The following is a 13,555-nucleotide window of genomic DNA, read 5'->3' as shown; positions in this document are numbered from 1 at the left end:
AATTGGCATTGGAGAAAGGCCCTTCTGCGTGAAGATAAGCAATGCAGCTTTGCATATAGCATAGCAGGGAGGCTGTCCTGCAGGCCCAGGACCTAGGGGACTTTCATTCCTGCAGTCCCYGCTGGTTCTTTGCTCTGCTGTTTCCAGCTACATTCTAGCTGCTCTCATTTATAAGTTGCACCTTTTACAGCTTAGGGTAACAGAAACTTTTTTTTTTGTTTTCTATTTAGTGATTTTTATATCCCTTTGCTTTTGTGGCTCCTCTGGCTAACTGCTCAAAGTGGCTCCTAGTTAGCCTTAGAATGAGAATGTGTTTCTTGGTTCATTAGGCATAAAAAGGAGGTTCCTCTCATATGGGTTTTTCTTGTTGAAGTTCTTGGGAGGGCCAATGGGGTGAAACACCCCGGGTTGCCGTGACGTAACTACCATAAATTTGTCTCTCAGCAAGCCCGTTTTCTTCAGTGGAGGTTCAAAAGTTCACTGGCAAAAATGATTTGCTGTTACGTGCTTCAAGGGCCTCTGCTTGGAGTAAGAAGTTTAACACCATTTTGTGACCACGCTGCTTATCTATAGGAACTRAAGATGACTATGCAATATGTGAGCTGTTATTTAATGCTTTTAACATCTAAAATGTGGCAGAAAGATAYGTAATTCTTCCTGGTGAATACTACAGTATGTTGTAGAGACTACGAGTGTCTTTTTGCTGCAGTTCTGTGATGTGGTGACTTTGGAAGTAAAAGCGTCTCCCAAATCCTGCTGTCCCACCCCAAGATAGGGATGGGAGAGAGGGGCCTCTGGAGCCACTGCTGGGTGTTGTGTGACCCACTTAATGTTATTCAGCACCGTGACTCTGCAGACGGGTGGGTTCTTGGGTCCCCTCTTCCCAGAAATGTGTCTGTGTCTCTGCGCTGCCCGTCACGGGGTGGACAGGGGACGAGAGGGAGGGTCTGACACCAGCAGCTGGGCTGGGTGACCCAAGTGACCCAAACCCTGTACTGTGTGTGCAGSCAGGGGCACCCGCTGGCACGAGGGGCATGGTGCTGGTGTGGATCCTAACGCCTTCCCRCCGGGAAGGGRCAGGCTGCAAAACAGCTGCATGGTTTGGGAAGCGATCCACGCGGTGGCAGCTCCAAGTGGCTGCTGAAATGTGTCGCTGGTGGCACGAGGAGATAAGCTGCCTTTCGAGTGCTGACGAGAGCGGTAAGTGTCCTCTCCACTAGTCACCAGCGGCCACTTGAGAGCTGGCCAGGAGAGCACGTKCGAGCAGACGAGGGGCTGGCGAGTGGGACCTCGTCTGCACGGCCCCTCTTTGGGAACCTGCTYGTCTCCAAGAGCCTCCCTGGCCCTTGGAATCAGGCAGAATGAAGCACTGAGTAGGCACTCAAGGAAATTTTCTTTTCAAATAAAAAACCTCTTTTTACCCTTATTTCGGGCTGCTGCTTAAAACCACGTGTTACCCTGGAGTCATTTAAGGAAAAGCATCAAGTGGGAACGTGAACCGATTCATCCTCCCTTATCTAGTTCCAGCTGCTGTCCATCTCGCTAGTTACAGTGCTCATTAAATGGAAAGTTGCAGCTGATCTGCAAGTTTCACTGCTTTCTGTTTCCCTGTTCTGCATTTGTGTCTCATGTCCTTACGTTCTTGACCAAAATGGGAAGAAAGCAGTACTGGGAAACAATAACCCTATTGTGCTTTTTAAGTCCATCGTTGGTAGTGCTCTCATAGAAAGACCCACAAATGCCGGAAAAGCTGGMGGCATGCACATTTTTCCCCGTTTCCATGGTTGCACTCCAAAAGTTCATTTTTGGAGCCCGTGCAGAAGCAGCGTTTCGCTGTCATACACGAGAGCCTCTGTGTTTGTGCCTGCGTGGTTTTTCTGTGCAAACACGGCCGTCGATCAGTCGGGAGAGATGAGAARTGAGGAATTCTCAGCGTCAAGGAAGCCCAGTGCTTCAAGAAAGTGAAGTGACGGTGTCAYTTGTGCTGTGAGGATTTCACCTGCAACGTTGTGCTCGCTGGGCCTAGACTGGACTCCTGGAGCAGAGGGAGTTGCTCTTTTGGGAGCAGGCAGGCCTGGACTTTGCTTCATTGCGGTGCAGAAAGCGCTCACGTAATAAACCGTGTATCCTGGTGGCCAAGCTAGTTTGCAATTGCAGCAAAAAGCAAAGATTAGCAGCAGTTCATTGCAAAATTTGAAGAAAAAGAGAAAGGAAAACAAAAGYGGGGAGGGAATTAAAAAAGGAGGTTTTTTTTTTTCTTTTTAGTGTCAAAAAGGGATATGCATTTAAGCACAGGAAAATAAATGCCGTGAGTGAAATAATTAAACCAAAATCATAAAAGAAGCTTGAGCTGTTGGAACTATTCCCATTCCTATTAGCTTCTTCCAGAAAACTTCGTATCGTCTCATTTGGAAGCCTGAGTCAGGGTTTTGATTGCAGTGTCCTCCACGCTGTGTGCTAGTAGGATTCACCTATTTATGTGTGAGAKATATATATATCACTTTATATATGTAATTTATATATATCTATCTGTTTATATAAAATACGGATGACTAATATGCATGCCACCCTTCCCAGATGCAGAGTTATTCTCATAAGCAGAGCGCAGTACGTGTGCCGGGCCTTGTAGGTGTGAAACAGCATCGTGCAGAGGCTGTCTCTGCAGCAGGCTTGCTGTGAACACCAGTGAGCACCACAGGGCACGGGCTGCTTTCCATCTCCTCCCTGGCAGTGCAGGAAATAATTGCCAAAAGGCCCTTCCTTTCTAATAGTGATCAGAATAGCCACCTTAGCGTGCAGTGGCATTTACTATCATTATACTGCAGCACAGCCAATGCACTGAGGGGTTTTTCCCCCTCTCGAGACAATCAGGCCATTTCCTAGATGCCAAGGCCAAATCCGGGCTCAGAGCACAGTTCTGGTTTGTAGTCTTAGGAGTGACACTGTGGGTGACACTCTGTAATTTTTGATTTTTGTTCCCTACAGAAATCCTAAGCACTGGGGTGTGGAAAGTGCAGAAATTTTTTCACGCCAAATACAGTTATTTCCAGGCTTTGTTGGGGGTTAGTTTTAGAACCCTTGTCATAGAAACTATGAAGAAGAAATGAAGCTCAAGGAAGAAATGAAGGCTAAAAGGCATCTGTAGCCCAGATGTTGGAGAGGAAAGTGTGAGCTGTGGAGCTGGGATGGAGAGGGACAAGCCTTACGGTTTGCTTGGAGCCCGCTGCTTCATGGAGATGCATGGCAATAAAAACTGGCCAGAGGGAGGTGATTGTTCCAGCCTGATCGGACCTCTGCAAAGTGCATTCACAGGGACAAGAGCTGGGTCAAGTTCTCAATCTTCTGCAGCTTCCAAGAGCTGAGCAGAAACACTGAGGACACGCAGCAGTCTCAAGGAGGTGGTTACAATGCTGGGAAAGCATTAGATGTTTAAGCTGGTGATTTAGAAGAGCTGGTGCTCTTTTTGTAAGAGAGCACCCATGGAAATGTTAGCCCAAACGGTGGCATGGAGGTGGCAGCAGAGAGGATCTGTCATGGTTGGGACAGAAGTGCCTGGTGCTGCCGAGCACCTCCTGAGGTCTGAGTTGGCTGCAAATCGGGCCGTGCCTGCTGCCCCTTGGGCGAAGCCTGCAGCGTGRTTGCCCTGTGTTGCAAGAGAATGTGCGTGTTTATGTGTAAATCACTTACTCAGGGCTCTCTGTTTGTGAGGCATCTTAAAAGGCCCAGGGAAATGCAGCCTTTAAAAAAAATGGTTCTTGTTTGCACATGCTTGTCTTAAAATATGAAATATGCTGCATGTTTGCAAAATGCCTGCAGTTTAGCATTTTTCCCACTCTTTGATTTTTGATTGTTCACTAGAGCATCACTCAGACCAGCACCTGAAGCTTTTCATTTTGGTTTCTTCTCTAGGTGATAGGTARGGAGTTGGTGATGAATATAATAGAATTCATTTTTCAGAAATATTCCCRGCTCATTTTAACAACACATTAGCCTGCATCTGAACAGAAAGAAGCCTTTTTGTTACACAATACTATTTCACTCTGTCAGATTAGCAAAAATACACAGCAAAGCCCCTGCTCCTGTTGCCTTTAGAGGTGAGTCGGAATCGTTGCTGTAAGTAGGAGAGCTTTGGTTTTCTGTATAGATTATTGCCTTGCAGGGACAAAACYGAGTCGTTTGGTTTGTTACCTGGGCTGAAATACCATGCAACCATACCTTGGCTTTGCAAGTAGTTTTAAGTAAACCCACAAGTCATCTTACAGGCTTTTGGGAGAGCAGTGCAAAAAATAGAGCTCGATGAAATATTAAAGAGTTCAGTCACTTGCTAAAGACTAGCTTATTAAAACATAAAGTGATTAATGATCTCATTAAATCTCATTATATCATTTTATGCTGTATCAGAGGAAGCAGTACTAAATTAAAGAGGTAATTGCCCCAGGTTAACTCGTGGAAAGTGATAAGTATTTAATAGCTGGAATATGGATAATCCGKGTGGAAGTGGTCTGCAGCAAACCAGCTAGGGATCGTGCACGTTATTTACGCAATGCATCGTGCTACAAAGCTGATTAATGCAACCAGGATATAATTACTTAATCTGATATTTACAAGTATATTAATGGGAATATGACACATCCAGACGTAATTTGTGTGTGTATCAAGTTGCCCATAGATCATTTGGGCCAGCAGTACAGTGTGTATTTTTACACCCCCTTGCAGTATGTACAATACTTGATTGTTTTTAAGACCATATAAAAAGTCATGCATTAAGATTTCTGGTAGCACTCTTTTATAGCGATGCACGTTTTTGGGGCAGCGCGTTTTTAATGTATGTTTTAGGTGTGGTGGTACTTCATGCACGTGGGGTCGGTGCCCCATGTCCACTTCCTTGTCACCTTATTGACATCCCCCAAAGCCTGAATCCCAGCTGGAGCATTCTTTTGTAGCATCTTCACGGGGTAGAGATATGTGTACGAATTATCTTCTGAAAATGCTGCCTGCATTACAGTTTTCTTACCCGTTGCATTATTTTTAGACTTAAATTCTGTCTTCTGTTTTTCTAGGATCCCCACGCTGAAGAGTTTGAAGACAAAGAATGGACRTTCGTCATCGAGAATGTAAGCTGGGATGTTACGTTTTTCTTCTTGCACACGTGAGCCTTAATGATTTAAAAGATTAAAGGATGCCTGAATGCTGGAAAGGTTTGAGCTGCCGAACCACACTAAAACTTTGTTCTGTAGTCATAAAGACTAGTTAAAATAATTACGTCCTGATTAAAATACAGGAGGGGGAGTGCTACACTTCATGGCTTAAATGCTTTCCCTGTCCTGTAAGTTATATATTGCTTTATTTTTCTGTGAGSCATGGAGTAAACAAGTTAGAGCCGAGCGATGACTCACTGTTTTATGGGTTATGACACATTATTTTTCTATGAGCAGGGGAGTGAACAAGTTAGAGCTGGATTCTGACATCTGCCCGTCCCGAGCTGCCGCGCACGCCCTGTTCAGCCTGGAATATTGCTTTTCAGGGAAAAGCAGGTTCCCTATCTTCCCTTAGAGGGGAGGAAACCGAGGCTGGGTGGAGAGGTGGGCCCAGCCACGGTTGCTTCCCAAAGAGGGAAATCGTGGGGTGCTCCATGCACCTTCCTCTCCCTCGGATGGGATGTAGGGCTGGCAGGAGCACAGGCTGCTCTCGCGTGGTGCTCCAGCCTGCTCCAAGCTGCCGGGATGTTTCGGGGTGGGAAGAGGCTGTGGCTTTGGGGCCCCTAAGGAAGCCAGCCCTGCCTTGCAAACATGTCTCGGGAGCACGGAGCCAATCCAAGAGTAAGAGCTCCGCTTAGTGGTGGATGAAAATTCCTCCGTTTATTTAGCTCGGAGAGGGATGAATTGTCCAACCGCTTTATCACCTGGGAACAAAACGCCTCCTCATCCCAAAATTGGGAGCCAGCAAGATGGTTAACCTAAYGTTTATCCCTTCCAGGCTTAACGTAGAGCTTTTCAGTTTTCTTAAAGGAACGTGCTCGAACTCAAATCCGTCCAGGACAGTCACTTCTGTGACCCAGTCCTTGGGGCTTGTTCTTTTCGTGCAGCCAGGCTCTCGAAAGGACTTTCCTGACGTGGTAGCTAGAAACACCAACAAAACAAAACACTGCAGCCGAGTGAGTTTACAGAACAGGAAATCCTTTCATCAYAAAGCAGCCTACATTTTAGCAAAACCCGTTTTGTTGGAGCTTACATTAAGCATTAAGACAGTTAGAAGTCAGTGTCCGAGATTGGTCAATGGGGTCCTGTTCATGGGGTCCTGAAGGAAGGCTACCAAGAGCCCAACAGAGCTTAGGTTTGGGACAGATCTCTTGCTCTCTGGAGGATTTCCTGCACTGACTGCAGAGAAATTTGGGGGTTCYTCAGATATTTTGAAGCCCTTCCTGGCTTTACATACAAGAACTTTGTGTTCTTGTGCGGCTAAAGTCACAAGAGCGTCGTTTTGTTTCCATGCATGCTCAGTGCATGGTTGCTCACCATCTAAAGAGGACAGAAGGTAGGTCTCTCGAGCATGGACCGTTCTTTTACCTGTGTGGCAGCTTCGTAGATGAGTACTTTCCATGCTCTTAAAGGAAACTGAAAAAWTAACAGGATTTTTCAAACGTTAAGGTTATAGTATGCAGTGTATAGTATGCAGTGCATGAAATAACTTTTCTACCTTCCTGTAGAAATGTTTTCTAAGCCCTTTCTTCCTCTAATAGCTAAGAAATGCCTTCCTGACATATTGCAAAGTTCATRGTGAACATCTCCATCTTCTGTCTTCCATTCCTTTCCAGCTTTGTGTGTGTATATAAATATAAATATGTGTGTGTGTGTGTGTGTATATATATATATATATATGCTTACCCAAAGCGTAGGATTAATGAAAGCAGTGGCAATTATAACTATCCCCTTTTTATGTGGTGGCCCTTTAGATCATAATCCTTGCTGTTAACCGAGGACATCCCAGCCTTACTTGTTCTGCAGATGAACAGAGCGTTGGTCCCCATTTCTTTCTGAAAGTCGTGTRAGAATTACATAAACTTGGGCTGGAGGGAACCTAACCTGGTCTGTCCTGTTGCCTGAAGGCAGCATCATTCCAGATGAAATTGTCCAARAGGTTTTTGGAAAACGTATGGAAATGACATCTCTGCTTCCTTGTCCAACCACTGCAGATCTTTCTAGTCTCAGTCTCTGTCGATACAGCCTGAGGCTCCTGTTTCTTGCCTTGYTGCTTATGGAATCGGAGAACAGATTGGGCTTTCTGTGTGTGTGGAGGCCCCAKTCTCCTTCTCACCCCTGATGAATCAACCCCAGTAATGTCATAGTGATGAGACATGCGCTGTTCTTCCTGGTGATTGCATTAACAGAGCATTAAMGTCCTCTTTCCAAGGGCTCATTCCCATCAGTGTCCTGCTGTGTCACGCTGTCCCTGTGCTCAGAGGGGCCCAGGAGAAATGGYGCCCTCAACTTCTTCCAGTTCTTCTCCTCAGGTCTCGGGAACTACATATCTGTAGATTTTTCTGATTTTATTTTATTTATTTRGTTTTTCCTGATCTCCCTTTTTAGGACACTCTAATAGTCCATTTTGAAGTGATGCATCTTGAAGAATTGTCAGAAAAATAAAATTCCTTTTGATTTACCACAGATTTATCTTCATTGTAGAAGCTACCCCTTTAAATTGAAAGTGTAACATCTCAGATGTATGCTCTTATAGGAGAGGCATCCAAGTTTTCATTTTTTTCCGGGCAAATACGTCCAACTGAATTGCTGAACTGAAGAGAGGGGGAAAAAAACAGGAGGAAAAAAAAAAAAAGATTAAAAAARAGCTGTTTAGATGTTGTTGTTCATATTGATTGTTGTTGTTGCATATTGATTTACTGCAAACAGATTTAGAAGATGACTATTTTAAGCTAAAAAATGAGGTTTCCTCATTTTGCCTGTTACTTTTGCTTAACTTCAAGAGTCTTAACCCAAAAAGAGGCTTTCGATTTCTGAGCCATTCTGAGATCAAATGCCAGCAAAGCCTCAGAATGAAAGAAGCATCAAAAAAAGTTACAGAAAACTTGGCAGAATCTGATTCCATTGTATTGGAACAAGTGCATTGTCCTGGTCTTTCCCCAAGAAGTTCTGTACTGTGGTTGCCTTTGATTTTCTCTCCTTTATAATCACCCCAAGCATGGTGCACCCTTCACAGGCTGGGAGAAATGATTCCCTCTCCTAAAATATCCATCCGCTCTATTTTTAGATATGACAACACAAATATRGGTAATAATTGATAAATAATGTGAAAGGAATAGGAAGAAGGGGCCAGGAGAAGGGGATGTAAAAATGAGTTTGGTTCTAAACTTGAGGTTTGACTTGCAGAAAAGGGCCACCAGAGCACAGAGAACTTAAATCCTTGGTGCTGTCAACTCCATTGGCAAAAAGAAGCCAGGGAAAGGAGATGGGTCTAGAGAATAAGARGGCTCCTTATTTGCTCATCAGCTGCTGCCCCAGAATTTATTACAGATTCTTGGCTATCTCTCCCAGCGCATCTTTGTAGCCTGTGGGAGCTTAAGGCTAAATTGGCTATTTGATTTATTAAAGAAAATAATGAAAAAAGGTATAGCGTTTGTTGGGTATTTTCTGCTTGAAATGTGCTTTTGGCTTAAAATAAGAAACAACCAGGTTGGCCTTTTCCTGAATTAAATGTCTGCGTTTAATACATTTAGAATAGGAAGCTCATAGTTCAGACATGCTTTCTTGGTCCTTTAATTCCCCTGTCATATTCTGCCGTGTGTGATTATGTGAACTGTGACTGTCTGTGTAAATTAGGCTGGATATTGTGGTCTAGATACGGCGAGGAATTAAATGCTGCTTTGTCAGCCATCTCCCTCTTGCTCGGCTTTGAATTTAATGGAGAATCAGAAAAGTTGCTTTCCTTTTAGTCTCTGCATCCATTAACGCTTCAGCACTTGGTTCTAGCTCAGAAATCCCTGAGATTAGGTTTTTGGAGCAAAATGTGGAGCAGTCTTGGCCTTAATGGGCAGACCTGTTTATGGTAGGTGCAAGGGAGATAATATATGGTGGATATATGGGTTTGGCTGCAGAAAGTTTTCACCAGACACTGAGAAATAAGAAAACGCCCAGTTGCGTTTGGCGTTTGTGACGGACAGGTAATTTCTAGCCAAAGCAAAAATATGCCAGAAATTGGGGTGCCCCTCATCCTTGTCATCATTAATGTGTAACAATCTGTTAAACAGCAGCTATGAGATGAACAACATGCCTTATTTAAATAAGAGAACTTTTAACACCAAAATACACATTTTACACTTTTAATTCCTTATTTATCTTGAATCACCGGAGCACGGATCTTTTTTAATCCATCTGACTCTCTTCTATTGTGCTTTTTTCCAAAATAGTAATAATTCTTTTGTTTGATCTCTGTCTTCCAAATGAAATGCAGTGCCTCAGCTCTACTTTAGATGGCGAGTGTTTTTGGATGCAGTGCTAATAACTGCAGCAGATGAAGCTACTAAAAATACTCGCCTCCAGATTATGGGACAATCGTGAGAATTGTATTAGTGTTTCAGTTTAATACTTAAGGAAGGAGAAATAATCTTATTTTCTGATGTTTGTGCTACAGTTGCATGAGAGMGTCTCGCAAATGGAAGCGGGATAAAGGAGAGTGCTGGGAGCTGTGCAGAACACGTACACGAGATGAGCTTGATGACATGTAATTTTTRTGGTTATTATTGATTCGCAGGGGTAAAGTGCAACTCTTTCCGAAATTGCTAGAACCATTTTGTTCACGTGCTCTGCTGTTTTCYTTCCCGCTAGAAATGCCTCTCTGCTGTGGCCGTGCCGTGCGAGGCAGCTGATCCGCGCGCCTCGTCCTTGCCAGCTGGAGGGAGGCAGCCCATAAACCAGGCAGGCAGCTTCGGGAGCAAACCTCTAATACTGCTGCATTAGGCAGGTTTAAAACCAGCAGTGTGTTTCGGCAATTCTTAGCATATGTTTATTCATAGGAAATCAGCGGTAAAATATACTTGCCAGCTCGCACGAGAGACAGAGTCTGCATGAGGTCTTCTCTTTTTCAGACATCAAATATCGAATAGTTTCTTGGTAATTGTTTTGCRGTGGGGTTCTAATCATACTCCAGGCGTAAGCTGAGCTGGCCGACTTGTCTTTTAATGGAAAAGTGTTTGCTTTTAAGCTTGTGCAGCATGCCGCTTYTTCCTGGTTTTATGTGCTCAAGTGTGTTTTTATCTTTATACCCATACACAAATATCTATTGGCTCTTGATGCCGTTCAGGATGTCATTATTGGAAATGGCGCTYGCTGGGACAACATTATGGGAGAGAAATCTCATTTTTGACCCAGTAGCCATGCAGTGTTAAAACAGCGTATATTGCATCCGTTCAAATTTACCACATTTTCAATATGGGAAAAAATGCCAGGGCCATTTAATGGAAAATATATTTTGATCAAGGCACCTTCAAAAGCAGATAGTTTGGAGGGCCGGTTGAACGTGTCGTGGGATTTGAGATAATACCTTACAGTTGTGTGTGCTCAAAGTGCAGAAACGTGTYGAGAGGAAATGGGAATAGCCATTATTCTGCAAGATGTTGCTTGGCCTCAAGTAGTTCAATAGGGTTGTGCTTGCAAACAGCTTAAGGCAGGACATATTATTTAAAAGTACTAGATTCCAGTAGAACAGAATCGTGGCCGGCTGACAGAAAATGAGAGTTCTGCGTTCCTGGAAAGCCTTGTTTTTAGACAAACCACGTGGCAAAGTGATCGTTCTCACTTTGCCTCTTATCGCCGCGTGTCTTAGGTTGTTAACTGACTTTTTATATAGTTTAATATAACTGCAATTAATTGAGCTCCAAAACTYAATTGATGCCATTCCAGACAGTCCCCTCAGCGCCTGCTGAGTTGATCAGAAGAGTTGATCCCACGTGTGAATACAGTGCCATGAAGGGACACGTTGGGTTTAGCGTGGGYGCTTGGATGGAGCTCCTTGGAGCACGAGCGGCGTGAAGGTGGGATTGGAAATTGGCTGCAAGGGGGCAAAACAGGAGCGTTGAGGAACAAGCTCCTCCTGCGTTGCAAATTCCCGCCTGCTGTGGTCCCTAAAGGTGCCCATTGTGTTGGGCATGGGTGTTCGTGGTGGTGTCAACAGGCGTTCGCTGCAACAGGCTCCCTCGGGCTGGCCGTGGCGGGTGTTKCCTTTGCAACTGCAAGCTGGAAAATGCTCTTCCAAGTGACAGCTGAGATTCTGGAAATCCTATGGTGTYGATGGCCACAGTGCACTGAGATACAGTGGGGTGCTCTGGAGTAACCTCATCTGATCCCCTTTAAGCAAAACCCTCCGGTGTCCCATGGCACGAGACGAGTGCGGCGCGAACCTTCTCCCGCAGCAGCCCCTGTTCCTTGCAGGACAAAATTGGCTTTCACRTGTAAAATCTGGCCCGCTGCCCCCTTTTCATCTCAGGGTGCTGGGGAGAGTTTTCTTTCCTCTCAGGGACATTTTGGGTTTAGGGTCACAGAGCAGCAGGCAGGTTTGCGCTGGGCTACGTAGCATGTGCTTTATCACAAAGTCATTAAATACGACGTAGTTTTTGGCTGTGTTTGAGCTGGGAAGGCCCCCGGGGCAGTCAGAAAAACAGGTTGGAGGCTGGTCCTCCGACGGGGTGAGAAACGCAGGAGCYGAATAGCGCGGGGCTGCTCGGCATTCCCACGGGATGGGCGCAACGTGGCGGCCGTCGGTGCCGGGCGCTCGCCGCTGGATGGCAGCCTGTGATCGGGACGGGCGCAGCACCGCGCTTCCCGAGCCCGCGCCAGGACGAGCGGGAGAGAGGAAGAATACGSCATTGTGCCCAAGGGCCGCGGGGACATTCGAGATCCCCCCGCGKAAGCCCGGGCTCAGCCGCTGGAATGGTAATCCCCAGGTGGAATTCTTGGAGCTGTAGACTGCAGTTTATCGTCAAAATGGCACCGTGTCCAGCAGTGCTTCTCCTACGTGCGGTGCTCAGAGCGGTCCCATTTTCATGTGGAATGGTTCAGGGAGCGCGGGCTCGCGGGAAGGAGCCACCGGGGCTGGTCTTGCCCGTCGCTCTAGACTGGGCTGCTCCCGCGGAGCCGGAGTCCAGGACCGGCTCCCGGCCCCATCCCGGCAGCGAGCCGGCTTGATCCGAGCGGTGGGAGAGCTGCTGCCGGTGCCTGCGGAGCCCAGCGCTCTGATCGCTCCCTCTAGCTCTGGCCAAAGGCACCGGAGCYGGATTTGCTCAAATTTGATCAAAATCCCCAGGAATGGAGCTGCCTGTTTCGCCAAGTCGCGCGGGCAGCAGTTTGAGGTGGCCAAAAGGATGGTGCCGGCTGCTTTGGGAGCTGGAGCCCTGGCCAGGGGCTTCCTCGACTCCCTGGCTTTTTGGTGTGTGCCGGTAGAGGGAGTCCAGAAATCGCCGTGTCGCTGAGGATGCACCGTTCTGCCCCAAAACACAGCGCCCTGCCTCCTGCTCCATAACATGATCAGCTCTGAGAGCGCAGGACCCCGTCCTTGGAGAGAAACGGAGTGAGACGGAGATGAGGAGAGCCCAGCTTAGCCGGTGGAGCGCCCTGTGCCGACCGGAGCCCTGTAATCTTTAGGGAAGAGCATTTAAATTCAGATACGTACTTAGAAATCTACATCCCTCTTTTATTTSCCTTCCTCTCCTGCCCACCACGGACCGCTGGCTTGCTTGAAAATCACCTTCCAATTTTATTGTTAGAGCCAAAAAGCAGTATATTTTAGCGCTAATAATGCAGTTGTTTTTCCTRAAGTAGCTATTACATAACCATAACCCTACTGCCTTGCAAAGCGTTTGCAAATACAAAATACTGGGTGGAAATAGGTGGGGGCTGCTGCTGCTGTTTGGTGTTTYAGCTTTTCTTTCTGCTCGTAGAAAGCAGGGGCTGAAGGAGGAGAGCTGCGGCACCCCGTGGAAGGCTTGGCCTCCTCAGAAGTTGTTTCAGGAGGTGCCCAGCTTCGAAGCAGTGACTCTTTGCTGCTCTCTCTGCATTGAGGGGAAAAAAAAAAAGAAAAAGCCTGTTTCAGCCCCGTGGTAATTAAAATCTCTTCAGAAAAAAAAATGCTAGTATCAACAAGACATTTTGAAAGTGCTCGGCGTGTTTGGTTTTCAGGTATACACAAAGCCTTCTGGAGCRGCAGGCCTGACTGAGCAGTCATGATGGCTGTGAACTGAACTATGAAGGAGACATTTGTCTTGGAGTGGGACCTTTTGTGCTAATCCTTCCAACCTTTATATTGTAGCATTTTGTGCTGGTATTTAGGCAGCGAATAACTTGCATTGTGCACTTATGATCCCTCTCAGGCATCCTGAGTGCCTGGGTGGAATAAGTATCAGTGGTAAATACAAATTATTATTTTATGCTTTAGGTTTCTTCTGCACCATGGCCATTTTATTTTATTTTATTTTATTTTATTTTATTTTATTTTATTTTATTTTATTTTATTTTATTTTATTTTATTTTATTTTATTTTATTTTATTTT

General features: G+C 45.7%; 1 protein-coding gene across 5 annotated transcripts in view; it reads left to right on the top strand.

Annotated features, from left to right (window-relative positions):
- EHBP1 (EH domain binding protein 1) overlaps positions 1 to 13,555 on the top strand; it is a 163,893-nt gene that overhangs the window by 28,865 nt on the left and 121,473 nt on the right. For all 5 annotated transcript variants that reach the window (XM_026033977.1, XM_026033974.1, XM_026033976.1 and 2 more), the window contains exon 5: positions 5,061 to 5,114. In XM_026033977.1, the coding sequence (XP_025889762.1) occupies positions 5,061 to 5,114 (54 nt within the window). The remainder of the gene's footprint in view (positions 1 to 5,060; positions 5,115 to 13,555) is intronic.

This window comes from Nothoprocta perdicaria, unplaced genomic scaffold, assembly GCF_003342845.1.
Source record: "Nothoprocta perdicaria isolate Ctin4 unplaced genomic scaffold, notPer1 scaffold_138, whole genome shotgun sequence".
Classification (NCBI taxonomy): domain Eukaryota; kingdom Metazoa; phylum Chordata; class Aves; order Tinamiformes; family Tinamidae; genus Nothoprocta; species Nothoprocta perdicaria.
The sequence above is the reverse complement of the archived record's forward strand: the minus strand, read 5'-3'. Positions and strand labels throughout refer to the sequence as shown.